This window comes from Amia ocellicauda, chromosome 3 (genome assembly GCF_036373705.1).
Source record: "Amia ocellicauda isolate fAmiCal2 chromosome 3, fAmiCal2.hap1, whole genome shotgun sequence".
NCBI lineage: Eukaryota > Metazoa > Chordata > Actinopteri > Amiiformes > Amiidae > Amia > Amia ocellicauda.
The window spans coordinates 43,965,147-43,992,262 of record NC_089852.1 but is presented as its reverse complement, the minus strand read 5'-3'; the positions used below and the strand labels follow the sequence as shown (position 1 = coordinate 43,992,262).

At 40.3% G+C, this 27,116-nt stretch overlaps 2 protein-coding genes and 1 pseudogene across 2 annotated transcripts; 1 reads left to right on the top strand and 2 right to left on the bottom strand.

Annotated features, from left to right (window-relative positions):
- Positions 1-7,728: 7,728 nt before the first annotated feature.
- On the bottom strand, positions 7,729-8,673 carry LOC136747151 (olfactory receptor 2B6-like). Its single transcript, XM_066700104.1, has one exon. The coding sequence runs from the start codon at positions 8,671-8,673 to the stop codon at positions 7,729-7,731; it is 945 nt and encodes a 314-aa protein (XP_066556201.1).
- A 9,752-nt stretch (positions 8,674-18,425) lies between these two features.
- LOC136747150 (olfactory receptor 52A5-like) lies at positions 18,426-19,352 on the top strand (annotated as a pseudogene).
- A 1,032-nt stretch (positions 19,353-20,384) lies between these two features.
- Positions 20,385-21,353, bottom strand: LOC136747149 (olfactory receptor 5J3-like). The gene has a single exon (XM_066700102.1). The coding sequence runs from the start codon at positions 21,351-21,353 to the stop codon at positions 20,385-20,387; it is 969 nt and encodes a 322-aa protein (XP_066556199.1).
- Positions 21,354-27,116: the final 5,763 nt, after the last annotated feature.

The following is a 27,116-nucleotide window of genomic DNA, read 5'->3' as shown; positions in this document are numbered from 1 at the left end:
AACATGTAAGCATAGACCCATTGGTTAACCATAGGGTTGGCCTTGCACCGGCTCCAGGTAAAGCTGGACAGTTTTTGTTAGTTGTGCTCCGGAGCCGGAGCGGAGCTGGAGCTGGCAGTGCTGCAGCCGGAGCGGAGCTAAGGTCTCCACCCTTCCATTAAACTCTCCCATATATGAAGTCCAGTTTTATTGAATTAACAAAATATGTAACTTCATAGATATTATTGCATTCAGTTCTCACAGCAGCTATGAGTACATAATGCATTATTTTAAATTAATTGTAATTCTATGACAGCTTCACTTTCTTACTTGGTTCAATAAGTGATTATATAATCTCAGGGCACATCTCTCATGAACCACTTGCAAAATATGTATATTTTCACTCTACACTTTTAAGTATTACAAATTAGTTTATTTTAACCAAATTCTTTATCTGCCTAAAGTCACCTCATTTTAAAGTTATCTGAAATGTCCTCTACTTTTTCATGTTTTAATGGTTAAATAAATATTTGTTATAAATAATTAAATCAATAACTTTTTAATCAGTTATTTTCACAAACATTTTTAAAAAGCGTAAATAAAACACTAAAGCTTAAAAGCCAGATATCACCATGGAAAATGTTTAGCAAAGCAACACAACAAGAAAGAAAAGTAGAAATAATTATCCTTTCCTAGTTCTTACTGTTTTTTGTGGAGCAGCAATGTGGAGCTGCACTGGAGCCGCTCCGGAGCCAGAGCCAGCCAACCCGGACCATTGCCATACCTAGTTACCAGCATGCCGGTAAATAAAAGTCTTCCATGTCTTGTTTTATAATTTCCATTAGAGGGCAGTGGCAGGCTTCTGTAAAGTTAATTTAATTGAAAAAACAATAAGGAAATTCCTGGAAGTGGATGTTTTCTTTAACCTGAAGAGCTTGCTGTGTCTTCACAGAGGATTCCTCTTACAAGATCAAGGCCTCATCTGACACAATGTAGGCTAAAATGACACAGGCAGTGCTATCAAAGCCAATGTACCAATGGTCACATTATGAATACATGTAACTATAGGTGTGTTATTGATATATTCAATAGTGTTAGGTATACAATTCTTAACTTAATTTGTATAATACTGTGTGAACATCTGCATCTTTGCTAAACTCACATTTAACTGAATTCACTTCAACAAAGGCATCTATGAATCTGGAGTAAATTATACTTTTTTCATTCTGGGTTGTAGACTATTTGTTGAAACTGTAGTTATCTTTCAAGTCGGAAGCACTGCCCAAGGGGGAGGGATTTCTGCGCACTTCCGTAAGAACCCGATTGAAACATCACTCTATCAAAGCTGCCATTGGCCCCTGCGTGCGTCACTCAGAACAGGTCCCTTCCACTTCCTGTTCTATAAAATGTGACGTCAGCACAGGTTCGTCCTCTATTACCATTTCGCTGGACTCGAGAACGTAAGCTCTCTGTGTCTGCGTTTGTATAAACATTCAAACTGCGTATTTCGGCTGGCTGGCTCACTTCATAGTGTTGTTCACCACCGTTTTCGCTACACATCGTCTCTGTCTTGTGTGTGTTTAGTTATTATTGATAGCTAATCCCGATTCTGTCCCGTCCGCACACCGGAGGTCCGGCTGCGCTTTCGGTTTCAGTTTAGTTCACAAGAAGAGCCTTTTAAAAATAATAGTCATGTTTATATAATGCTATATATATTTTCTTGCTGTGTTGGTTTTTTGTCCACAGGGCTTTTTCCTCCACAGCAGGAGCGCTAGCAGCTGGTGCTCGCATACACAGCGTTCTGTCCGGCAACAGCAAGGTTGCGTTTGGGTGGTGTTACAGTGCCCCTGTGTACATAACCGTCGCTGGGTGGAGACGCCTGCTAGGCACTCCACTTGTTGCGGCAGCGTTTCAGTTGTTGTGTGCCCCTGGTGCAAACACTGACCAGCGCCCCCGCTGCACATTTCCCAGTTCACGCTCATGTACGCTCAGAGATGAGCTCCTCTTGCCCCCGCCACTGTGCTGCTTGCAGCCGACGCACCTTGGCCGCCAGGAGTGGGGAGGTCCTATGCCCCGTCTGTCTGGGCACCGACAGCGGGCGTGATTTGGCCACGACTTCCAGGTCCGCTGCGGCGTGCCCAGAGGTCCGCCATTCCACCGGGCACCGCCGCAATCACCACTCCCGGTGATCTACCACTCCGGTGAGTGACGGCACTGGATCTCCCAACGGCAGCCGTGCCCCCCCTACCTGACGTGCCTGCAGTGCGCACCACTACGGCCGCATGCACGAACGCCCCGCTGCAAGCACGTGAACAAGAGGGAAGAGTGGCGGAGCGATGCCCACGGGCTCCCTCCCCCACTTCTGAGTTGTCGTTAGCCCCCTCCCTGCCATGCCATCTGCGATGGAGAACCAGCTTCACAGACAGAGGCAGAGATGAGGCCATGGTTGCCCTGAATAGCAGGATGGACCACATCTGCGCTCTCCTGTCTGCACAGGCAGTGCAAACAGCAGCCCAGACACTGACCCCCCCAACATCTCGAGTCTCCACTACCGGCCCATTTACCACGGGACTCTAACGGGAGCCTCTCTGCCCTGTCTATGGACAAGGACAGCAGACAGGTAATCTGGGAGGAGGACCGCCTGTTACTCAGCCTGCACACGGGTTTGAAGTCAGAGGCGCAGCTCATGGAGGAGGAACCGGCCTCGTTCCCCCCACTTCATTGAGCAACAACACATCCCCTGTTCCTGTAAGTCAGGACTGGGAGTTTTGGGTGGTGATCCAGAGGGCCGTGGACTGCTTGCAGATCCCCCTGGCCCTCTGACCCCGCCCCCCTACGCTCCAGGTTCGAGAGGAAGCACCGGTCACAGCAGCCCACACTGGCCCTCCCGCTGGTATGTCCAGAAGACCAAAAGGGACCTGTCCTCTTATTGGCTCCTAGCCAAATTAAAATTAGTTCTAAATTACATCAGCATAAAACACCCAAGTCATGGTAGTGGCAAAATGCTATTGGTTGGAAGGAAACCTTATAAAAAGAAAACAAAGAGAACTTTAGTCTCTTAACTTCTTCATTCTGCAACGAGACACAAGAAAGAGCAGGAGAGGAGAGACAGAGAGAGACTCACCGCTTCCTACCTGACCATTCCTAAAGCTGCCCTGTGAGAGGACAAAGCAGAAAACAGGTATTATCTGTTTCTTACTGTAATCCATCAGAAGCTTAATATTACTTATTTTCAGTAATATAATTGAATAATATTATTTTCCTATTTTTGTCAAAATAAATTATTATTGCACATCTGTGAATTGACCGCATCTTCCCTCTAAAAAGAATCTTAAAAGAGAAACCAATTGACCTATGAGTTTTCATATTTATTTAGATTGACTGAAAAACCAAGCATATCAAATTCTCTTACACTTCCATTGGGAACCCGGTGTTGGTTGCAGTCGAGCCCCAGTAGCCTACAGGCTCTGGCTCCTGCCTTTTCCTCTCCCAGTCTGCCCTTGTTAAGTGCATCCTGAGGGAGCTAGTGAACTGTCTTCCCTTCCACCGGACTTTGCCTTCCAGTCGAGCACCCACGCAAGCTGCTCCTGGATTTACTGACAACCCTGTCGATGTGTTCCCAGGGTCTCTCATGCGACCTACAGGCATGTTGCCTTACGAGGCCCAATTGGCACTAAGGGGCCTAAAGTGTGCCAAGAAAACATCCCCCACACCATTACACCACCACCATCAGCCTGCACAGTGGTAACAAGGCATGATGGATCCATGTTCTCATTCTGTTTAAGCCAAATTCTGACTCTACCATCTGAATGTCTCAACAGAAATCGAGACTCATCGGACCAGGCAACATTTTTCCAGTCTTCAACTGTCCAATTTTGGTGAGCTTGTGCAAATTGTAGCCTCTTTTTCCTATTTGTAGTGGAGATGAGTGGTACCCGGTGGGGTCTTCTGCTGTTGTAGCCCATCCGCCTCAAGGTTGTACGTGTTGTGGCTTCACAAATGCTTTGCTGCATACCTCGGTTGTAACGAGTGGTTATTTCAGTCAAAGTTGCTCTTCTATCAGCTTGAATCAGTCGGCCCATTCTCCTCTGACCTCTAGCATCAACAAGGCATTTTCGCCCACAGGACTGCCGCATACTGGATGTTTTTCCCTTTTCACACCATTCTTTGTAAACCCTTGAAATGGTTGTGCGTGAAAATCCCAGTAACTGAGCAGATTGTGAAATACTCAGACCGGCCCGTCTGGCACCAACAACCATGCCACGCTCAAAATTGCTTAAATCACCTTTCTTTCCCATTCAGACATTCAGTTTGGAGTTCAGGAGATTGTCTTGACCAGGACCACACCCCTAAATGCATTGAAGCAACTGCCATGTGATTGGTTGGTTAGATAATTGCATTAATGAGAAATTGAACAGGTGTTCCTAATAATCCTTTAGGTGAGTGTATATATATATATATGTGTTAAACAGCAGGACTGTGGCTCCGTCTGACCTGTGCAGCATGGAGCTCACTGCCGCTGTTCCCAGCTGATGGCACTCGAGTTTCGCTGCCTCGCTGTGTATATAGTTCCTTGGTCAGCAGGTCTGTGGCGCGCTCTGGCTGTGTTACGCCATGGAGCAAGGGGACCGCTGCTGTTGTCCTCCAGTGCCCCGATGTGTATATAGTAATTTATTCACACGGTAAAAGCTGTAGTTGCCCTGCGCTAGCTGCGCTATTCGGCAGGTGTCAACTGCTCCTGTGTTCCACATGTGGCGCATGAGCCGACTCCTGCACCACGTGATGTATATAGTTTGTTTGTCACGACATGGTCAAGCTGGTGTGGCCTTGCTTCTAGCTGTGGTAGTGGAGCAAGCAGCCACCGCTCTGATGTCCCACGTGTGGCGCAAGAGCAGGCTCCTGCGCCCCGTGGTGTATATAGTTCGTTTTTACAAAATCTAAATTGTCAGCACAGTGGAGCTCTTCCACTCTGTACTATTCAGTTGAGTTGGATGCTCCTGTGTTGTGTGCAGGCGGCATGAATGTTCCGGCTGCCATGAAATATATATTGTAGTTCATTTGTACAACACAGTAGAGCTGTTGTGGTCTCGCTCCTTGCTGGCTAGTGGAGCAAGCGGCCAGTGCTCCCATGTTATGCGAAGAGTGCATGAATGGTTTCCTGCACACTGTAATGTTATGGTTTCATGGTCATGGTAGAGCCTGCTGTTGTCCTGCATTAGCTGCGCTAATAGGTGACAAGTGCTCCTGTGTTACGTGGTGGTGCAAGATCTGCTTCCTGCACCCCGCAATGTCTTTAGTTGTTATGACAGTACAGTAGAGCTGGATGCTCTGTACCATTCAGTGAACGTGATTTTCCTGTGCTGCGCGGAGGCAGCATGAATGTTCCTGCTGCCACACTGTGTATACTGTTATGTCCAGCTGTGGCTACTCAGTGACTAGCCAGCTGTGTGTTATTCAGTGGGTCTGTGGCCCTTATCCTGCAGGATCAAGGTTTCACTGCCACGTTATTGCGCGGAAGGCACACAAGTTGCTTGATTGCCCGCGCCATATATTGTGCAAGTGGATATATAGCCTCACTCCTAGATACACTAGTAGAGCAGCCACAGCCGGCTTTGCTATTGTAAGTGGTGTGCGTAAAAGTTGACCTCTGTAGCCCCGCTTTGTATATGCTGATTGCAGACAGTCCCCCGAAGAGCGTGACTATGGTCCTCGCTCCTGGACAGCCCAGGAACCTCTGTGGCTCCTGTCTAGATTTGTGTTGCGGAGGCCCCTAGCGGTACACCTCGCAGGCTCCCTTATCATCTTGCTGTCTCCTCCCTTGCAACTTTTTTTGTTATACAGTAACTCCTCCCCCTTGGGCAGTGCTTCCGACGTGAAAGATAATGATAGGTTGCAAATGCAACCCCGATTATCTGAAAAAGGAAGCACTGCCCAAGGGTTGTGTGGTAGTCCTAGCTCCCAGCAAAAGAGGATGAACCTGCGCTGACGTCACGTTTTATAGAACAGGAAGTGGGAAGTGACCTGTTCTGAGTGCCATGCGCAGGGGCCAATGACAGCTTTGATAGAGTGACGTTTCGATCAGGTTCTTATAGAAGTGCGCAGAAACCCCTTCCCCTTGGGCAGTCCTTCCTTTTTCAGATAACCGGGATTGCATTCGCAACCTATTGTTTAGTCCTTTGGTAGAACTGTTTTCTGGTTTCACTAAACTTGCAATGAGCATCTTAATATGAGAAAGCAATCACAATGCAAGTACAACATATCTGTCATAGGCCATGAGGGACAGTATGGTCTGTGCAGCTGCACCATACATATGCACACTGAAGGCTTGGACAATGGCTGCCACATAAGGGATACTCCTGTCCGCTGAAAGGAAGTCTTACATTAGCCTTGTCATTTCCAAAAGATGGCATGGATTGACATCAGTCATAAATCAACCCCCCCTCCAATAGGACACTGGGGGCTGAAACCGAAATCCAATCTCAAAAACTCAAGAACCAATCACCTATTGATCTGACAGGCGTATAAAGAACAGCGCATGGTCTCTCTCTCTCTCTCTCTCTCTCTCTCTCTCTCTCTCTCTCTCTCTCTCTCTCTCTCTCACCTGAACCAGTAACTCGCTGAAATACTTATTTCCCTCATTAACATGCAAATCAATTTATAACTTTTTTGAAATGCGTTTTTCTGGATTTTGTTGTTGTTATTCTGTACACCTACCATTAAAATTATAGACTGATCATTTATTTGTCAGTGGGCAAATGTACAAAATCAGCAGGGGATCAAATACTTTTTTCCCTCACTGTATGTCTATATATACAATCATTAGTAAATTATAATGCACTATAATAATGAATAGTAGAGGCATGAATAGGATGCAAGGTTTAAAACAGGGTTGTCTAACTGACTTAGAATCCAGTTGTCCTATTAATGCATGCTGTCTTGTTTTGATTTGTTAATTTCTCAGTACACTTAAATTAAGCACTTACCAGTTTAAAAGGTAAGACTTTCTACTTAGTAAGATCATAGAATGGCTTCCAATCATCGTTTGACATTGTTTGAGACAGTTTCCCCTCACAGGAACAGCAGATAGTGGTGAGATGATGTAATTTGCATGTGGAAGATTGCCAGGTGCATTACTTTTCCCAAGTGCTCTGTTCCATCTTAACTAGCCAGAGTGTATCTGCATTGTTTGTGCTGAAACCCTCTGCACTCTTTTGATGTCAGAATAAATGGTAATGTCTTCATCTATAAATTTAGGGAGATTTTTGTTGTGTTATTGTTTGTTTTGGAAAGGCTTTGTGCATTTAATACAATTACCTTATAATGTGGATTTTATTTCTTTATTAGAGCATCCATATGTTTAAATGCACATGAACATGTTGTTATTATTTTTTATCTAACTATTAAGGATTTAATTCAATAATTTTATTAAAATCTAGTGTTCCAAAGCAAGGATGAGGCTGTTAAAACACTATTAGTTTTAATGTCTTTATTGTGGGTAAGAGATGTCAATACATCAAGAATATACAACACAAGAATGGCCACTGAAATATTACCACAGGCAAATACAAGATTACCAATATTGTGGTTTAGCTTCTTACTTTCATGTATGCAATAGCTACAGACCTCAAATACACTTAAAATAGTTGCAGATGTTTTGAAATATATTTATTTTCTTTGCAGACAATTCAGGCCAACACAGTAAATTTTACATTTCATGTAATTTTACATACATTAATACAATATGTTCACTTAACTATGAACACCTGAGATTTTTCTATTTAACATTTGCAAAATCTTATTTCGCAGCTCCTTTGCTTTCAATCCATATATAATTGGGTTCACAATACCTGCAAATGCATTAAAGAAAATTAATATTGTTTGCTGTACTTCTGCAGATGGGTGAAATTGGTTCATGATTATTATAGAGAAGGAACTTATTAGAAAGATGAGATACAAGACTAAATGAGTGCTGCAGGTTTGCAGGGCTTTGCCATTGACCTCTTTCTCCTTTTTCTTTAAGCATGTCAAACTGATCTGCAAATAGGTGAATAGAACCACTGCCAGCGAGGATCCATTTAGAATTAATGTAATAAAAAGGTCATAGGCATTGTTCATCCTTATATCATCACAAGATAATAAGACAAGAGAGCTGCTGTCACAGACAATATTATGAATAACTGCCCGACATCTCGAAAGTCTCAGTGTGAGAGGTAATAGCACTGCAATGAAACACAGAGTGAGTCCCCATGCAAATGCAGATAGTATGGCCACCTTTCTTAGCGTCATTATAGAATTATACCTCAGAGGGTTGCATATCGCTATATATCTTTCAACAGCTGTAATTATTATTATTGTATGAGATGCACCTCCATACACATGAAGAGAAAAGGCTTGGACAAAACACACAGGGAGTGTGAGATACCTCTTTATGCCATAAGACAGTATGTGTTCCATCACACTTGGTAACAGAGCTGTGTTTCCCAGTAAATCGTTCACAGGTAAATTGCAGAATAACAGGTACATTGGATTATGTAAACTCTTTTCCTGGGCTATGACCAAGAGTACTATCAGATTTGCTAGGAGAATCACCAGGTAAATAGTCAGCACAAGGACAAACAAGGCATATTTAGCTTCATGTTTAATAGGCACTCCTTTCATCTCTATGTTCCAAGAGTTCAGTGAAGTGTTCTGCATTGTTCTCTGCAACAGCAGGTGAAAAGAAAGGTCACATTGATTGAAGGGATAAAAGTACATGAAATAAGGTACAAGATAGGAAAATACTAATCTAACCTTAAAGACTAAAATGTTCTCCTGCAAGTTTTAAATGCTGAGGTCAACGAAGCCTTACCTCTTGTATTGTATTTCTTTCAGGCTTCAAGAGTGTTCTAGTATCAGCAGTTTCGTGGTTGCAAATCTGATGGTTTGAAAATGGTTTGAGGATAACAGGTAAGGCCAGTCTGTGCCTAACTACGGTTGTCTGGAGGATGTGGCACTGCACAGCATGGGAGCTCTGCCTGCTGTTTGTGTAGCAAAACCTTTTTGAACTAACGGACTTATTTTTAGATTCCTTACACACCTCTCTTTAATGACGTTTGGCAGCTTTCAGTTCATGAGTGGTGCCATCCCCTAATACATTCTCCCAGATGTAATGGGTTCTCATACACCGATCAGCCATAACATTATGACCACTGACAGGTGAAGTGAATAACACTGATAATTTCATTATCATGGCACCTGTCAGTGGGTGGGATATATTAGGCAGCAAGTGAACATTTTGTCCTCAAAGCTGATGTGTTAGAAGCAGGAAAAATGGGCAAGCGTAAGGATCTGAGCGACTTTGAAAAGGGCCAAACTGTGATGGCTAGACGACTGGGTCAGAGCATCTCCAAAACTGCAGCTCTTGTGGGGTGTTCCCGGTCTGCAATGGTCAGTACCTATCAAACGTGGTCCAAGGAAGGAAAAGTGAACTGGGGACAGGGTCATGGGCAGCCAAGGCTCATTGATGCACGTGGGGAGCGAAGGCTGGCCCGTGTGGTCCGATCTAACAGATGAGCTACTGTAGCTTACATTGCTGAAAAAGTGAATGCTGGTTCTGATAGAAAGGTGTCAGAACACACAGTGTATCACAGTTTGTTGCATGTGGGGCTGCGTAGCCGCAGACCAGTCAGGATGCCCATGCTGACCCCTGTCCACTGCCAAAATCACCTACAATGGGCACGTGAGCATCAGAACTGGACCACGGAGCAATGGAAGAAGGTGTCCTGGTCTGATGAATCACGAGTTCAAGGTGTTGACTTGGCCTCCAAATTCCCCAGATCTCAATCTAATCAAGCATCTGTGGGATGTGCTGGACAAACAAGTCTGATCCATGGAGGCCCCACCTCCCAATTTACAGGACTTAAAGGATCTGCTGCTAATGTCTTGGTGCCAGATTCCACAGCACACCTTCAGAGGTCTAGTGCAGTCCATGCCTCGAAGGGTCAGGGCTGTTTTGGCAGCAAAAGGGGGACCTACACAATATTAGGCAGGTGGTCATAATGTTATGGCTGATCGGTGTATGTTCTCTGTAACTCTAGACTACCTACTGGGTTGTCTTTGTTTCTGGATTAGGATAAATCAAACATTTCATGAAGTGGTCGGACATCTTGACTTGTGGCAGCACACAGAGGAAAATGTAAGTTCAAAGCAAAGGTTCGTTCGAGAGAAAATTCAGCAAACTTAACTTTAACTTATCTCTTCACTGATCCCATTCAGAATCTGTTGGGTCTTCGTGCTCTCAAATCCATGTGTGTTTGTAAGCCTTTTCCCTTGAAACATTTCCTGAAACACAGATTTACTTTTCACACATTCCTTTTCTGCTGGTGATTGGATGGTTCAAATTCATGGGCTGTGATTTGAGGTGATGTGGTGGTTCCTCATTGGCCTTTCTAACCATAGGACAGCCCATCATTGTTCATTGGTGGTGTATCCAGCTCATGAGTGAAGGTTGATCTGCATGTCAGCAAATTTATGTCTTGTCAATCCACTTTCACTGCTGACTTTGAGTGTGTTCTATAGGCACCCCAGATTAGATGAGGTGTCCTGGTCTCCCTTGTGTTTTCATAAAACCATAAGGATAACCCTTTGAAGTTCCAGTTTATTACTTAGTCACAGAGACAGAGTGACTCCATTAAGGGAGATGGAGAGAAGAATTTGGCTTCAAATCCATCCCAGAATGTATTATTTATTTTATTAACCTGCATGCAGGATCACTCAGTGCTGCTGCTAACTCTCCATCTAAAAAGCAGCACACCTCTTAGTGAAGCTACTGCTGTGCAAACCCAAGCAATAATCCCCTTTGCCTGAGTGGTTTCTTCATCAGCCACATCTTCATTTGATGAGAGCACCATTTAAGGAAATTTCAAGAGTTCAAACAAAGTAGTGCTCCAGTTCCTACATTGCCATACATCAGGAAATGGTCACAGATATCTAAACCTCTCGATTGGCTGGCCATTTATCCTTGAGTATGACAGAAATCCATGGAACCTTACCATCATCTCTCTACAAAAACCTGCACTGGTGTCCTGTTGCGTCTTCCTTTTGTTCTCTCATCCTTTCGCCATCTTTTGGTCTTTTTGTTTCACATCAACTCATTTCCACCTCTGACATCAAGTCCCCATTTTTCCAGGAAGGACAATGCATGACTCGATCTAAACACTCAAACTCAAAAGACAAACATTTCTGCACTTATGTCACCACCTATGGGGTGCGTAGGGGCAACACGCCACCTCTTTTGTTTAAGGAGAGAGGACCTCGTTCACCCCCGTCAGTTCTCTCCCCGGACGGCTCGACCGGATCCCAGAAACACCACCACATGGAAGGCAAGTTTACAAAAGGTAACAATTTATTATATTTAGCTAGAACAGGGCATGAAGACTGTACTAGCACTGAACCTTAGGAATTTGTAATTCTATAATTCTAAAACCCTATATTAACATGCCTTAACACTAAAAACCCTACCCAGAATAACACAAAGAAAATAAGAAAAAGACTGAATAGAATAAATAAAACCCAAGTTCCTAATATACAATACAGAAAGCAATGACAAGGTTTTAAAGTCTCTTCTGTTCACAATAGGTGACACCACAAAGAAGAATCCCCCTTCCCCTCGGAGGAAACAAGGCTCTTCGTGGCTGGGTTGGAACCCCGTCGGCCAACTGGGACCCCAACAACTGCAGGTAGGAACAATCATCATCAAATCTCCAATTGCACAAATTCAAATGTGATTAATGAAGGTCTTTTCTTCTATCCCGCAGTCACCCATCTGCCTCACAAGGACCAAAAAAAGTAAATCACAACAGGTAAGTCTCCAACCCCTGGACAGTGAACCCTCTCCACAAAGTACACCGGCAGAGGAGATCTCAAAGTCTTAATAAAGAAAGTTCAACCTCCACGGCGTGTGGCTTCTCCTTTCTAAAGAAATATAACCAGGTACTTAACACTCAGTAGCATGCGCTGTCATCTCCAGCAATCCAATGTCCGTCGTTTCCAAAGCTCCCTTTATAATCCGTGCTTGGAGAAATCTTCGCCATTCACTGCTTTCCCAGTCTTCCACTCACTCTGCCGGTTACTTCACTCCAGCACTGCGGCTTGGTTCCCCTCTCCGCCAAATGTCCTGCTCAATAGTCCATTGCTCTCTCTCGAATGACCATTTCCCCGGGCTTATATACTAAAGAAAGAAAATAGGGGCACAGGTAAAGGCGACCAATGAGAAAGCGTGCAGGTTAGTCCATGTGGGAATGTGGTCCGGTAGCTTGCGTTTGGCAACAAAAGCAATTAATCAATAAAACCAATAATAACCCAATTACCAAATTAACCATAAAAATAGAAACAATATGGAAGTAAAAAGAACATACTTCGTAAATAAAACAATCGTGAATAATAATAACAGTGCACAATACAATAATTAAAAGAGTGATAATAATTAAAAAATAATAAGTGATCAATTAACGCTAATGGCCAATCACGCCCCGCCCGTGACACTTACAATCACAGCTCCAATGACAGCAGTCTCTTATGGAAAGTGGGAACACAACAGCAGTCTCAGGCACCACGATCTTCTGCTGTTGAATTGAGCAGATGTAAAGTGCAGTACAATCTTAGTGCCTTGGTTGTCATTGCCCCATAACATGAGTCTCCCAAAAAATAGAAAAATGTTTTAGTTTTTTAGGCTACATGACAATAAGGGGAAAATATCTTATCCGTCAAATTACAGCTTTGCCAGCTGAATGACAACTTGTTTTGTCATATTGCAGGCAACACCTGAAATATGTATTTCAGTTAATTTCACTCCTACTTATCCCTCACTCCAATCCTTGTGGTCACATGTTCCATTTCAGATACATTGTGACTGTAACAGATATTATTATGTGTGTGGATACTGTGTTTCTGAAAACAATGGAGGGGAAATAAGTCAATTAGTTTATAGTTGGCTTTAATTTTTTAATACATTTACAAAGACTTGATAGCCTGTCACACTTCTGAAAAACACAAACCGTTTTTAAACCGTAATTTTCCCATACAAAGACTAATAAAAAGGGTGCAATAAAATCAATGTGTGTCAAGAGTAGGAGGCAGGAAATAACACAGTGACCAGGTAACAATCTAAGTGCCTGACATGCTGAGGATTTTATAAAAAATTGCAATTAACTTTTTCCCCAGAAGGCTGTCATTTGCCCTCTGTTACATCAGTTACATTGGCATAGGTTCAAAATCTAAATACGCTCATTGATTGGAAAAGAAAAGACAAAATAAAAGTGCTTGTTGTTGAAGATATCCTGGAAGAGCAAGTGTTTGGAGAAGTCTTCACTTTGCCTAACTAGGTAAGATTTGGTTTCTTGTAAGTATAACTACTAAATATTTTGATGCTTTGCTGTGTGCTTTCAAACTCATTCTGAGCATTATGCATAATGGTAGTAGTGTCTGTGTTTCCAGGGAACAAAAGCAGCATTTCAATTATATTGTATGTTTTGTTGGGAAAATAATTTAATTTTGCTTTTGAAGACAGAACAGTTGTGCTAGACTTTTAAAAAATAAAAAATAAAATTGCATTCAAAGCTGTCTACCCCAATGCTAAATACCCAAATATAACCATGAAGTAAAAGAAAATTAAATAGCTTTTAATTGTATAATTTGTATTAGGCTTGATATAAGTCAAACGCTAATATACCCCTCTTTGCTTATGTCTTTTAACCCCACCAGAGGCATATTTTGCCTTCACATTTAATAAAATATTAAGAGCATGTAAACTATATATTTATTTAATGTGGGTCCTAGTTTTGGAAGTTGATAAAGGTTTAAGAATAACAAAAAACTTTGCAATTCACTGTGGCAGTATATCTGAAGCTTTAAAACCTTATTATATTTTCCATTTATGTAAAGAGAACACACGGCTAAAACTACAGACCAACAAAGAACAAATTCACAGTACAGCATTTCTTTACTGCAAATTTCAATTTAGAAACAATTATTGAACCCAATACATTGCATATTCACGTTCAACCACTGCCACCCCCAGCTTGACCAATTTCTGGATTTGTTTTGTAAAGAGCAATAGCCTATGAAGCCATGGAATGCCATTTAAGTCAATATTAAATAAAATAAATAAATAAATAAATAAATAAGGCTATGAAATAAATATTGAAATAAATAAATTAAGCAATATATATATATATATATATATATATATATATATATATATATATATATATATATATATATATATATACTCACCTAAAGGATTATTAGGAACACCTGTTCAATTTCTCATTAATGCAATTATCTAACCAACCAATCACATGGCAGTTGCTTCAATGCATTTAGGGGTGTGGTCCTGGACAAGACAATCTCCTGAACTCCAAACTGAATGTCTGAATGGGAAAGAAAGGTGATTTAAGCAATTTTGAGCGTGGCATGGTTGTTGGTGCCAGACGGGCCGGTCTGAGTATTTCACAATCTGCTCAGTTACTGGGATTTTCACGCACAACCATTTCTAGGGTTTACAAAGAATGGTGTGAAAAGGGAAAAACATCCAGTATGCGGCAGTCCTGTGGGCGAAAATGCCTTGTTGATGCTAGAGGTCAGAGGAGAATGGGCCGACTGATTCAAGCTGATAGAAGAGCAACTTTGACTGAAATAACCACTCGTTACAACCGAGGTATGCAGCAAAGCATTTGTGAAGCCACAACACGTACAGCCTTGAGGCGGATGGGCTACAACAGCAGAAGACCCCACCGGGTACCACTCATCTCCACTACAAATAGGAAAAAGAGGCTACAATTTGCACAAGCTCACCAAAATTGGACAGTTGAAGACTGGAAAAATGTTGCCTGGTCTGATGAGTCTCGATTTCTGTTGAGACATTCAGATGGTAGAGTCAGAATTTGGCGTAAACAGAATGAGAACATGGATCCATCATGCCTTGTTACCACTGTGCAGGCTGGTGGTGGTGGTGTAATGGTGTGGGGGATGTTTTCTTGGCACACTTTAGGCCCCTTAGTGCCAATTGGGCATCGTTTAAATGCCATGGCCTACCTGAGCATTGTTTCTGACCATGTCCATCCCTTTATGACCACCATGTACCCATCCTCTGATGGCTACTTCTAGCAGGATAATGCACCATGTCACAAAGGTCCAATCATTTCAAATTGGTTTCTTGAACATGACAATGAGTTCACTGTACTAAACTGGCCCCCACAGTCACCAGATCTCAACCCAATAGAGCATCTTTGGGATGTGGTGGAACGGGAGCTTCGTGCCCTGGATGTGCATCCCACAAATCTCCATCAACTGCAAGATGCTATCCTATCAATATGGGCCAACATTTCTAAAGAATGCTTTCAGCACCTTGTTGAATCAATGATACGTAGAATTAAGGCAGTTCTGAAGGCGAAACGGGGTCAAACACAGTATTAGTATGGTGTTCCTAATAATCCTTTAGGTGAGTGTATATATATATATATATATATATATATATATATATAATTTATTTTTTTATTTTTTTCAAAATGATGTTTTTCAAAGGACTACTTTTATTTATTTCAGGGGACTTTTATTTCATAATGTCACATTTATTCTATATTTCCATTTGGTATATTCAAATAAATGGGGTGTGGTTATCTCACAGATTCAGACTAAAACAACAGCACCAGAACAGCATTAAATCTATATGCAAGCAGTTGTGTGGACAATATGAAAGGCATCGGTGGGCTCCGGGATACCATGCTATTCTTAGCAGATCAAATTGATCAATATTTTTTAATATTGACTTAAATGAAATTTCATATAAAGCAGGTACAAGTTTCCACCTGCTTTCAATCCTGAAGGTGAGAGACACTAAACCTAAAACAAAATTACATTTTAGAGATTACATTGTCCTTAAATTCATCATTTAATGGTTAGCTTAAATATATATAAATGGGCTAGCAGTTGAGTCACAGTCCAAGTCACAATGGTCTGAACCCAAGTCCTAGATTTTCAAGGCTCAAATGAATTCAATTTATGAACAACACTTATGATTCAGAAAGAGCCCAGTTTACAAAGATTAAAGCTTAGTTTGTCTGTTTTTCCATTTCTCTTTATTGTCTATTTATGTTTCTTAACATTATCATTATATGAAATAAAATAAAAATCTGAAGACCATTGAGACCATTTCCACTGTCAATTGTTCTAATGATATACTTTACACTAGTTAATAAAAGTAATCAGAACATTGTTTCTATACAAACACTAAATTGTTGGTAGTCACCCTGCACAATGTTGTATACAATTACACAATTATATAATATTATATACCACATTGTATTATAGTGCTTGAAAACATTGTAAGCCTTGGATAATATGTGTTTTTCTTCAATTAACCCCTGTTGGCTTTCTTCTTGATACACTTTAAAATCAGAGGCCACTTCCAGGTCTGGATGTACATGTTATAGATACCTGTTGCTCCCAGCTTTTCTTTGGTCTTTCTCTGTCAAAATTTGGATTCAGCACTTGATTTCAACAACGCTTCGTTTGTGGTCAAATTAGTAAAGCCATTAAACTATAATCGGAGGAAGAACTGCAGCCACTGTCATCACTGTAACTTATAATAAGACTCGGACTCCGGTAGAATGTCTGACTTTAATTTAGTTTCAGTCCTACTTTACTTTTTTTATGACACACACACACACACACACACACACACACACACACAAAAAAAACATTATTTAATGTATTTGTACAAAATGTGTGTGTGGTGTCTGGTGCATTTTTATGAAAACTATAGATGTGGCTTGTTAGAAACCGGTTGCACTAAAAAGGTCTTACTTTAAGTCTAGTCTTAGTGTAAGTCCTGTGAAATTGGACTTGCGGAAGACCTCGCTGTAAGACCGCAGCACGAAACAAAACCCCGGTCCTGCGCTAGCCTGGCTAATGTAAGTGTCAAATTAATTGCAATTTTTTTAATCAAACTTCCATTACTTTGTATGTAGTTCAGTATTGAAACATTTCATTTTATTATGCTTTTGCATTCTCTCATGTTATTTCTAAATTAAATGAGAAGGGTTTTGTCTGTCCTTAAATATCCTCTCTCGATGAAATACCCTTTCATTTAAAAATTCAAAATTACATGGCATATGTGCTGCCATGTTGGTTTCATATCAGTTTCTATAGTAAGAGATACATTTAAGCCTGGTGTAGGGTAGGCTTAAAAATTGACTTAAATTTAAGACCAACTGATTAGATTTTTTGTGTGCAACAGGCCTATTTCATTTGGACTTAAATTGAAGTCTAAGACCTAAAAAAAATTCTTAAAGGCATTTAAGAACTTTTGTGCAACCAGCCCCTGGCAGGAGCTTTCAAACGTCATCTTACTTGCATATGTAGGGTCTTCCTAGCCGGAGCTACAGGATTGTGCAATTTTCCATTTCTCAGAGTGTACAGGGCTAATTTGCATATTTGCACATCATTATTTTTTTAACGCGGTCAGCTGATTAATGCTTTATAATACGAAAGTGCACACATTTGTCTTTCATTTGATACAAGATAAATGTGTATGGCACAAAATATCAAGGAGCTACACAGGAAAAATGGGTGGAGTGTAAAGGGTTAAAGAGGATTAAAACTGCACGCTACAGTTTGTACTCTACAGTTAAAGGGCTATCGCATAAGAGCATTTAGTAATATGTATTGTCAGTTTTTTGTTTTTTTTTCATTTGTATATCTTTGAAAAATACAATTCATTATGTTAAAAAGCACACGCGTCCAAATTGACTTGAGTGTCATGTTTTGCCACCAATCAGTCTCTCTCATATCTGCCTGTTTAACTGCAGTTCAGTTTCAATTGGAGGCAGGGTGAATTTTACTGCTGCTGCTTATAAACAGGCTAGAGTGATCTGATCTTTGTAGTATTTTCATTTTTTTTTTATTAAAAAAGGAAAGGAATAATAGCTTTTGCTAAATTAAGTAGTAATTATAAAGATTCGTCCTGAAAGTCAGAATCCGAGTCCGAATCTTTGCCATTGTGACTCGAGTCCGAGTAGTCCGAGTCACCAAATCGACAACTCTAGCCTTTGGGCTAGAAAACTGTAGTGCAGGTTCAGGAAATGAAGTCATGTTAGAGAATGTCAAATAGAAAGTATCTTTATGTGGTTGTAAATTTGGATGTTGAGGTATAAGCCTTGGATTAGAGACTGAAAACCTTGGAGCTTGCATTTTTATATCTGACAGATTTCCTGCACAACATCTCTGATGCATTCTGATACAACAGAATGTGCCATTAGGCCAATAGCATGAATACAGATATCACAAAGAAAAGGAACAAATTATTTGCTGAATGTCTGCAAGCTAAGCGTGTTGTATGAACTTATCAGTCTCATCTCTACTCTTTTTTTTCTAGCACTGATAATTCTACAAGAAGGTCAATGGAGAATATGTCAATGAATAACCAGTGCCTCCTGGAAATTGAGGGCTTTGATATCCCCCATCAGTCCATATACCCAGTGTTTTTTCTCATGTTGTTCGTTTACCTGGTCATCCTTCTCACCAATGTCGGAGTCTTAGTGCTAATCATTACCGAGAGGAGTCTGCACCAACCCATGTACATTTTGTTCTGCAACTTGTCTGCGAATGACCTGATAGGAAACACCGTCTAGATCCCAAGGTTGATGTCACAGCTCCTGTCATCCAAACGATATATTACTTTTGTTGAGTGTGTTATTCAAGCTTTTTGCAGTCATACATTTGGTTGTGCGTCACACCTGATACTGACAATTATGGCTTTTGACAGGTATGTAGCTATATCCCAGCCCTTGAGGTATTACTCCATAATGAACACCAGAACTGTGGTAAAGTTATCTCTATGTGCTTGGGGAGTGTCACTGGCCATGATAATAATTCTGATTGCTCTGAATCTAAGACTATCCCGATGTAGATCAGTTATTCTCAATGCCTTTTGTGACAACGCGTCCTTGTTCAAGTTATCTTGTGATGATGTGACTATAAATAACATCTACGGACTATTTGTAGCAATCATGATGCATATTGTCTCTATGGGGAGCATCACCATCACCTATGTCCATATATTTCTCATTTGCCAAATGAAGAAAAACAAGAATCTCAACAGCAAGGCACTGCAAACGTGTGCCACTCATTTAGTCGTGTACCTCGTCATGCTGTTGTCTGGTTTTCTGTCCTTTATTTTACATCGCTTTCCGGTGAATCCAGATATCAGAAAACTGGCATATATTTTATTTTATGTTCTTCCAGCAAACTTCAACCCGATTATCTATGGACTTAAAACTAAAGATCTAAGAAACAAGCTTGTCCAAATATTCAATAGAAAAGTGTCACATTTATGATTAAAAACACGATGTCAAACAAGTACTTCTGTGTGTAAATGACCTTTCCGGAATCAATCTATATCATTTATATGCTTCGTTTTATTCATTTGTTTTTTGGGATTCTATAAAAATAGAATTTAAATATGGGTCATATTTGGATATTGACTCGGAAGCCGAAGTTAGGTTTTCTGTCATTATTCAATTTTTGTTACTTTATGTCTTATTCAAGTGTACAGCTTTGAATAGCATGAATTCAATTATTCCAGACCACTTATTTTATTTTATTCTCATATCAATTTTACAATAAATCATGGAAACCATTTCAATGCAGATCAAGTAAATTTTCATATCAGAATTTTTCAGTCTTTTTAATTTTAATGATTATACGCTAATTGTTTTGCAATTTTATCATATACTAACAAGGTTCAAAGTGAGCTAGGAATGCATTATTACTACTTGAAAATAATTAGTTAAAATAATTACTCTCTACTCTCTACCATCAGATGCCTTTTGTAACCAATTTCACGAAACTGATAATTACCCTTAGTATCTTCATAGAGTTTGTGTGTGTGTAGAACAACATATACTGATCTAAAATAATTTTTTTTTTCATAAAGTCATAATCCTAACCTTAGCCTTGATCAAACCCATTTATAATTGCAGCATGAGTTGTTAATTTAGATATTGTTTTCTCCTCCACAGTCTGTTGCAACTAAAACTGTTAAACTTTAGTCCTATCCTACATCTGCTCCTGATAACAGATTTATGAAGAACCTGAAAGCTTAGTCAGACATTTTACATTGATACATTTTATTGTAATATACAATCTGTATATATAACAAACTTTGGTGGACAGAGAACTATACAAGATTTCACACAAACATACAGAAACTGAACTCAACACTATAGTATCAACATTGGCAGGGACAACATACTGAAAACAAACTGTTTGATCTTGCCATTCACTCACCCTAAATGACCTTTAGGTATGTATAAATGGCACCAGCATTATTAAAATAGGGGAAAACAAAAGACCCAAAAGATTGAATTTCATGTTATTGTTGGTATAATGCTTTTCTCTGCAGGTATGATCCATCTTTTTCTAAAAGCTCTTTTTGCTGCATCTCTTAGGTCCTTATTTCTTAAACTGTAAATCATGGGATTTAGTAGAGGAGTCAGAACAGAGTAAAGCACAGCCATCATGATTCGCACTTCAGGGGAGATGTTTCCCACTCGGTACGAAATGTACACGAATGCGGCCGAAGTGTATGAGATCAAAACGACCGTGAGGTGAGCTGCACATGTGGAGAACGCCTTCCATCGGCCTTGAGATGAGGTGGTTTTGAAAATGCAGATTCCAATCAGGATGTACGACAGAGCGATGAGAAAAAGAGTGGAAATCAGTATAATCAGTGCATTTGTTAAACTCACTGTACTGGTCAGTTTTATATCTGCACAGGCTAGTTTTATTACAGAGGAAAGGTCACAAAAACAGTGCTCTACCTTATTGGGTCCACAGAAAGGTAACCTAGCAGCCAGTATCACTGCCGGTGATATCATTATATACCCAAAACACCAGGCAGCGATGACCAGAAGGACTTGAACACTTTTGGTCATGATAGCTGTGTACCTCAGGGGGTTACAAATGGCAATGTATCGGTCATACGCCATTACAGTTAGCAAGCCTCGCCCGGTTGATGCCATGGAAAGGAAACAGTACATTTGTAGGTAACAACCTGTCACAGAGATGGTCTTGGAGGTCACCAGAAACCCTGACAGCATGTTGGGAATTGTGATACTTGTGTACACTATATCAACAAATGACAGGTTGTGGAGGAAAAAATACATGGGGGAGTTTAGTTTGGGGTCCCTTCTCACCAGGAATATTATCATTGAGTTCCCGGTTAAAATTGTTATGTAAGCAAAAAGGAAGATGACAAAGAGTATGATCTGTTTTTCTTGCAGACTCTTCAGCCCAACTAGTACAAATTCAGTCACGGGCAGAAAGGAGGAATTCATGGTGAGGAGCTGGAAAGCAAAATATCACCTGTACAAAGACAGAGAAACCAATTATTTCATTAGAGAATGCATTCTAATTTACAAAGTGAATTATATGTAATGCTGATGATGTTTCTGTCCACAATTGCTGTCATTATTAGTATTAGTAGTAGCAATAATAGTGGTATTCATGGTATTCGTTTTGGAGAATATTTTCTCATAAAAAATATCAGTCACAAGCAGGAGTCAGAACTAGAGGTGACTCAGTGAAGTAATCCGAATCCTACAGCAAGGAAGTCTGATGTATCCTCATTCTGATGTGCATTGGCATATTTCTAAATCATTCAAAATTTACCTTCAGAGTGTGAAAAGCCACAAAACCTATAATCTTAATAAGACTGCTAATTATCATCTTTTGAGTTTTGATATGTTGCTATGAAACCTTCAGACATTTAATTATTTTGAAACCATGCACAATTATAATAAAAAACATTACAAATCTGAATGTTCCTATGTTCCAACTTTGTATTTATGTGTTGTAGTTTAAGTGCACATCTCTTATCTAAGAGTAATTGCAGTTCAAATTGCTGGAATTATTTTCCAACACCAGAACCATAACATCAAAATCCTGTCTTTTCTGGAAGGAAATGTATTAATTTTCTCTTCAAAACAATATCTTCACATCATAGTCCAACTACACACTTAATACGTGAAACAAATCAATCAAAATCTGTTTTGTCCAGTTTGACACTGAAATAAAATTGTACAGTGAAAGATACATTTATGCTCAGATGTAGTCAGAATATTGTATAATTTCAAGCAAATATATTGTATACCTTCAGCTCTTCTTCCAGTGCAGAAATGATTGCTGTTACAAAAGTGTGTATATATAAAATATTGTCTGTAACTGATTGTTAAGCCTTATATGTTTTGTTGCATAAAGAGTAATCTGCTATATAATAATTAATACATAATTACAAACAGTTGTGTATATATTATCATATTATTAATTTATATTTAAATCAATATGTACACATTATGTTAACTATTTGTTTCTTATTTTATAAAAATAAATAATATCAGCATCAGCCTATATAGATCCACTGCTTCTTGAAGACCACTTGTTTCGAACTATAGCTTCCCTCTTCCATTTCATGACTGCAAAGTTTTTCATATTATATAATGACAAATATTGCAAACAATGATTCCATCTATTCCAAAACCAAATTATCTTTAAATCATTAATGGATATTTTAAAAGTTTGCTCCTGTTCTTGCTAAACACAAAACATGAATTCAATCAAAATATAAGGTGTTCTTACCAATGTAAATTTTAGCATTTCACAAAGTGGTCACATGAAGTGGGTTAAGGCCTTAAATACATCAGTCCAATATAATTTAAATATCAGCATCACCTTTGTTGTTTTTCTATTGGTTGCAGATTACCAAGAGGGCTCATTTGTTTGGGGAAGGGGTGAGGGGGGGTTCTGCAATTAATGCAATTAACTGTAACTTTTCCAGTGCCAAGGGAACCAACTCTTCTCTTCTAATTTATGTTGAATGTTAATCAGCAATTTTTTTTCTTTTTTTCGGTACTCTATGTTTTTAAGTGATGTTGGAAACTGAATAGGAATAAAACATGATTTTAAGGATGGGAGATTACTGCCAGTCATTTGGTTCCATTTTCAATATTGGCTACTGTCTCTAATGAATTTATCCATTGTGTCTATAGAGCTCCTAGCAGCCAAACTAATCGGTGCATTGTTGCTGCTTTGGGTTTCTTTAGGTCTAACCAGTAGCTCTTAGCCATGATCAGAGTGCAAAGTTCAGAACTGAACCATGTCTCTGAATTCTGTAGAAACCTCAGCATGGGCTGACTGGCCATCTGGAAGTGTGGCAGAATCCCCGGTGGGCTGGTCTGTTTGGACCAGCATGGGCTGCTGATCTTTCAGTGATGCTACTACATAAAACTTATAGACAAAGTGCTGGTTGTTTTACTATAGTTATGTTGTAAAAAAAACATTAAATTATGTTTATCAAACAAACTGTGTTTGGGTGTCTTCTGAAGCCCAGGTATGAAAGCATTTGTTTCAGAGATGTGCTACTTTCTCGTTGGCTGTACAATGGTAGTCAGACTACACTGTGACAAGCAGCTGCAATCAAAGCTGCCTGTCAGGCACTGCTGTCAATGAAGCTGCTACGAGTCATAAACACTGTTACAATGTTGCATCACTGACCACAAAGCGGTGACACACAGAGAGACGTGCAGAGACAAAAAATGATGAAATAGAAACATTTTATATTGATATTTTCAATAGGATATAATATTATCTGTGACTTAAAGATCATGCAGTGAATATACCCTAACAACGCAAAAAACACATTTTTACCAATACTGCAGTGTGTGCACTGACTTCATTATTATTTAGATAGCCTACATGATCTACTTGCAGCAGAATTGCTTGGCTTCTGTCCAGAAATGGTCTAATACGGCAGCTGATTCCTGCCAGGACTGGTACTTGTGTCGATAGCGGTTTGTACTTCTGTAAAATCCAAACCTTCAGATTTGTCTGACAATGTCAGTTTTGGTTTTTGCTCATATTTAGAATGTTTAGATTGCTTTGGAAGGTTATAAAATGAACTTATGCTGGTTTGTAGTTGTCCTCAGATGTGTATGGCTATTGTATGTATTGCAGCGATCAGGCACTTGGGGGGGGGCATGGGCATGTGTGTGTGTGTATGGGTATCTGTCTGTGTGTCGGGGGGTGGGGCAGTTTATGGTGTGTGTGCGTGCTTGGTGGTTCACGTGTGTGGTGAGTGTGCATGTTTGTTAGTGTAGCAGGGGTAGTTCCGGGGTTAAGGGTTATCCCCACATGGGAACACGGGGGGCGCCGTGATTGGAGTAGCCAGTCATGGGGCCAGAGGGCTTAAATTGAGGTGCCCGGTTCCCACGCAAGGAGTTAAATTAGTTGAGTGAGTAGAGTGCAGTACAGTTCGAGTTAGTTGGGAGAATTTGAGAGTGAGCCACAGTTCCAATGCAAGATTGCTGAGTGTGTGAGGGTTGCTTGACTCAGGAGTGTCGCTCCAGCCTGAATAAGCTGGAATGTCCTGTTTGTTGAACCCTGTGTCCTCACCATTATTCGCTGCCTGGCGTGGATGAACTCGTTACAGTATATTGAATTAATTTTGTGCGGGTGGTGGAGTGACCTCAAAACTACTTCCGGGGGACTTTAATGATGAAATATTGGCCACCTGCACAAAGTATGATGACATAATCTGCATATTTTCCAGGAGTTTCTTCTCTCCCTTTGTCATTAAAAAAAATCCTGACAGGCTAAATGAATGATTATTATTATTTTTATTTTATTATTATTATTTTTTTTGTATTATTATTTACGTATGTATTTATTTATTTAATTAATTATTTAACAAAACAAATAAAAATCGAGGTTGTAAAAAGACTGTATAGGTATTGAGACTAGGGACTACAGTCTGGATTATGGCAGGACCGGATCTCTCTGTAAACGGATTTCTAGAAGAGAAATATGTTAAGGTGAAAAATAAAATTAATATGGACGTGATTCAAATGAAGAAATGAGAAATGAATAATAAATTAGGTGTGTACTAAAAATAAATTATCAAACCAGAGGTTGAGATAGCGATTGGAGAGAGAAGGGGAGCAACTTTGTGACTGCATGGGTTATCATATTATATTACAATAATTGAATTATAACTACCTTTGCATCTGTCTTCACAGGCAGGAGAATTAGTGGACACTGGAAACAATCAAATCATTTGGACTAATGCTAATGGCAACCAAAAGACCCTTTTCAGCCGCCTAGCCCATTGTGCATGGTCCAGAATAAGACTATAAATAACGATTAATAATAGAATTATAGCGTTACTTGAAAATAAAAATCAAATAGGTCTTACAAATAAAGAAATTAATGTATGTATAAATGGTAATAATACAAATCAATAAATATAATGAATATATTTCTAGTAAGAAATTAGGGAAAGGAGAACTCAGTTGTTTGGATGTAGAGCGATGTTAACCAAAGTTCAAGATGGTTTGAGAAAGTTGACGAGGTTTTGAGAGTCAAAAAGACTTGAGAAGCTGAAAAAGGAAAGTTTGTTTTGACAAAACAAATTAAATTATGTGCTGCCATTTTCAGTATGAGTTTCTAAGGGTAATTGAAAGAGAATTCAATTTTCATAAAAATAATTGACTTGAGACAGTAATAGTTAGATTAAAATTACGAAACTGGCACCTGCACACACAGGTCACAAAGCCATGATTCAACGGCTTTTCAAACACTGGTTCCAGAGTAATGGTCAAAATAAATCCCGTTAGACCAGGCCTCAGACCCAAATGGTCTGGCCCACATACAGTCCTCCTCACAAAAGACTTGTCTGTTTGTGTGGACGGACAGGAGGGGGGACCCAGATGGAAACATTGGTCTCAAGTCAAACTTTCTGACAAAAATGCAAATGTGGAAAAATGAAAATGTGGGAGGGGAAGGGGAAGGGGAAAGCAGGAGCCCTTTCCCTCCTCCCCACCCAATAAGACAAGGCGTGTGGGACAGGATGGACAGAGAGGTTATGGCAGCAGGTTGAGTTCTCAGGGGAGATCCATGAAATCCAGAGAGAGGTGGGAGGCAAAAGCGGAGATGAAGTCAGCCTTGTTGGAAGCTGAGTGGCAGTTCCACAGACCTCCAGAGAGTGGAGTAGAGGGGAGGGAGGAGGAGGGGAGAGGCAGTGAGGTTAGCGGGATTAGGGAGGCAATGGCGAGCAGGTGCACTCCGAGAGGAAGGAGAGAGCAGGACTGGAATCGTAGAGATTGTCATGACTGCCTGGTGTTGATGTGTGGCATCTCCTCGCAGTCTATGGTATGGTACTCTGCAGTGACATGCACAGTGTTGCAGTGGCTGAAACAAATGAAGGGACAGTTCAGTCCGGGTGTGCTGACGAAGTGCGGGTATGTGGGGGGGTGGTGCTGACGAAGTGCGGTCCTGGCGGGCTGATGAAGTGCAATCCAACTTCTTGGTTGCGGATCGCGGCATGGATCAGGGGAGGTGCAATCGGGACAAGTGGGGCACAAGTGGGGCACTTTAGAAGAAAAAGGGCAGGGGAATGAAAAGGGGCAGTGACTAGCGCCCACCTGAACTCCCTCTGCTAGTCCCTGGTGCTCTGTATCCTCTGTACTAAAATCTGTACAAACATCTTGTGTGTGATTGTTTATTGATTTGTAAATCCACTCAAGTACTACCATTTTAGGCTATTTTAAAGCAACCAGAAACAAAGTATGTGGTTTACTCTTATGGTCTGGGAAATGGTGAGGTTGGTTCCTGAGGTGCTGAAGTAAGAGTGTGATTATATAAGCATGCCCACAGTTAGCTCCGAAAATGTTGTTAAGGAATAAATGTACTTGGAGGCATATGTATATGATTTAAATGACAGATGTGTTTTTACCTGAACTATATACGTAGTTGTGGGAATCATATGGGCTCAAATTAGCGCCATAAGTATCGCGATCAAAAATAAAAAAATCGAATGCAAAATGTATAGAATTGTAAACAAAAAAAATGTATTGAAAGCAAAAAACAACAACCTTTGTTGAAAATTGTTTTAAATCGAGAGCAAAACTCGCATGCAGTCCATGTCTTTGCTTGCGATGCTGCAATCATTGCTTTCGCCGCCAGTTTCTTTGCTTTCGTTTTTGTTTTTTGTTTTTTCGAGTTTTGGTGCTGTTTTGTCTTGAGGGCGGGATTTACAGGGAGACATG

What these genes read in the sequence shown, in the direction of transcription:
- LOC136747149 (XM_066700102.1), bottom strand. Translation starts at nt 21,353, where the DNA reads ATGAATTCCTCCTTTCTGCCCGTGACTGAATTTGTACTAGTTGGGCTG.
- LOC136747151 (XM_066700104.1), bottom strand. Translation starts at nt 8,673, where the DNA reads ATGCAGAACACTTCACTGAACTCTTGGAACATAGAGATGAAAGGAGTG.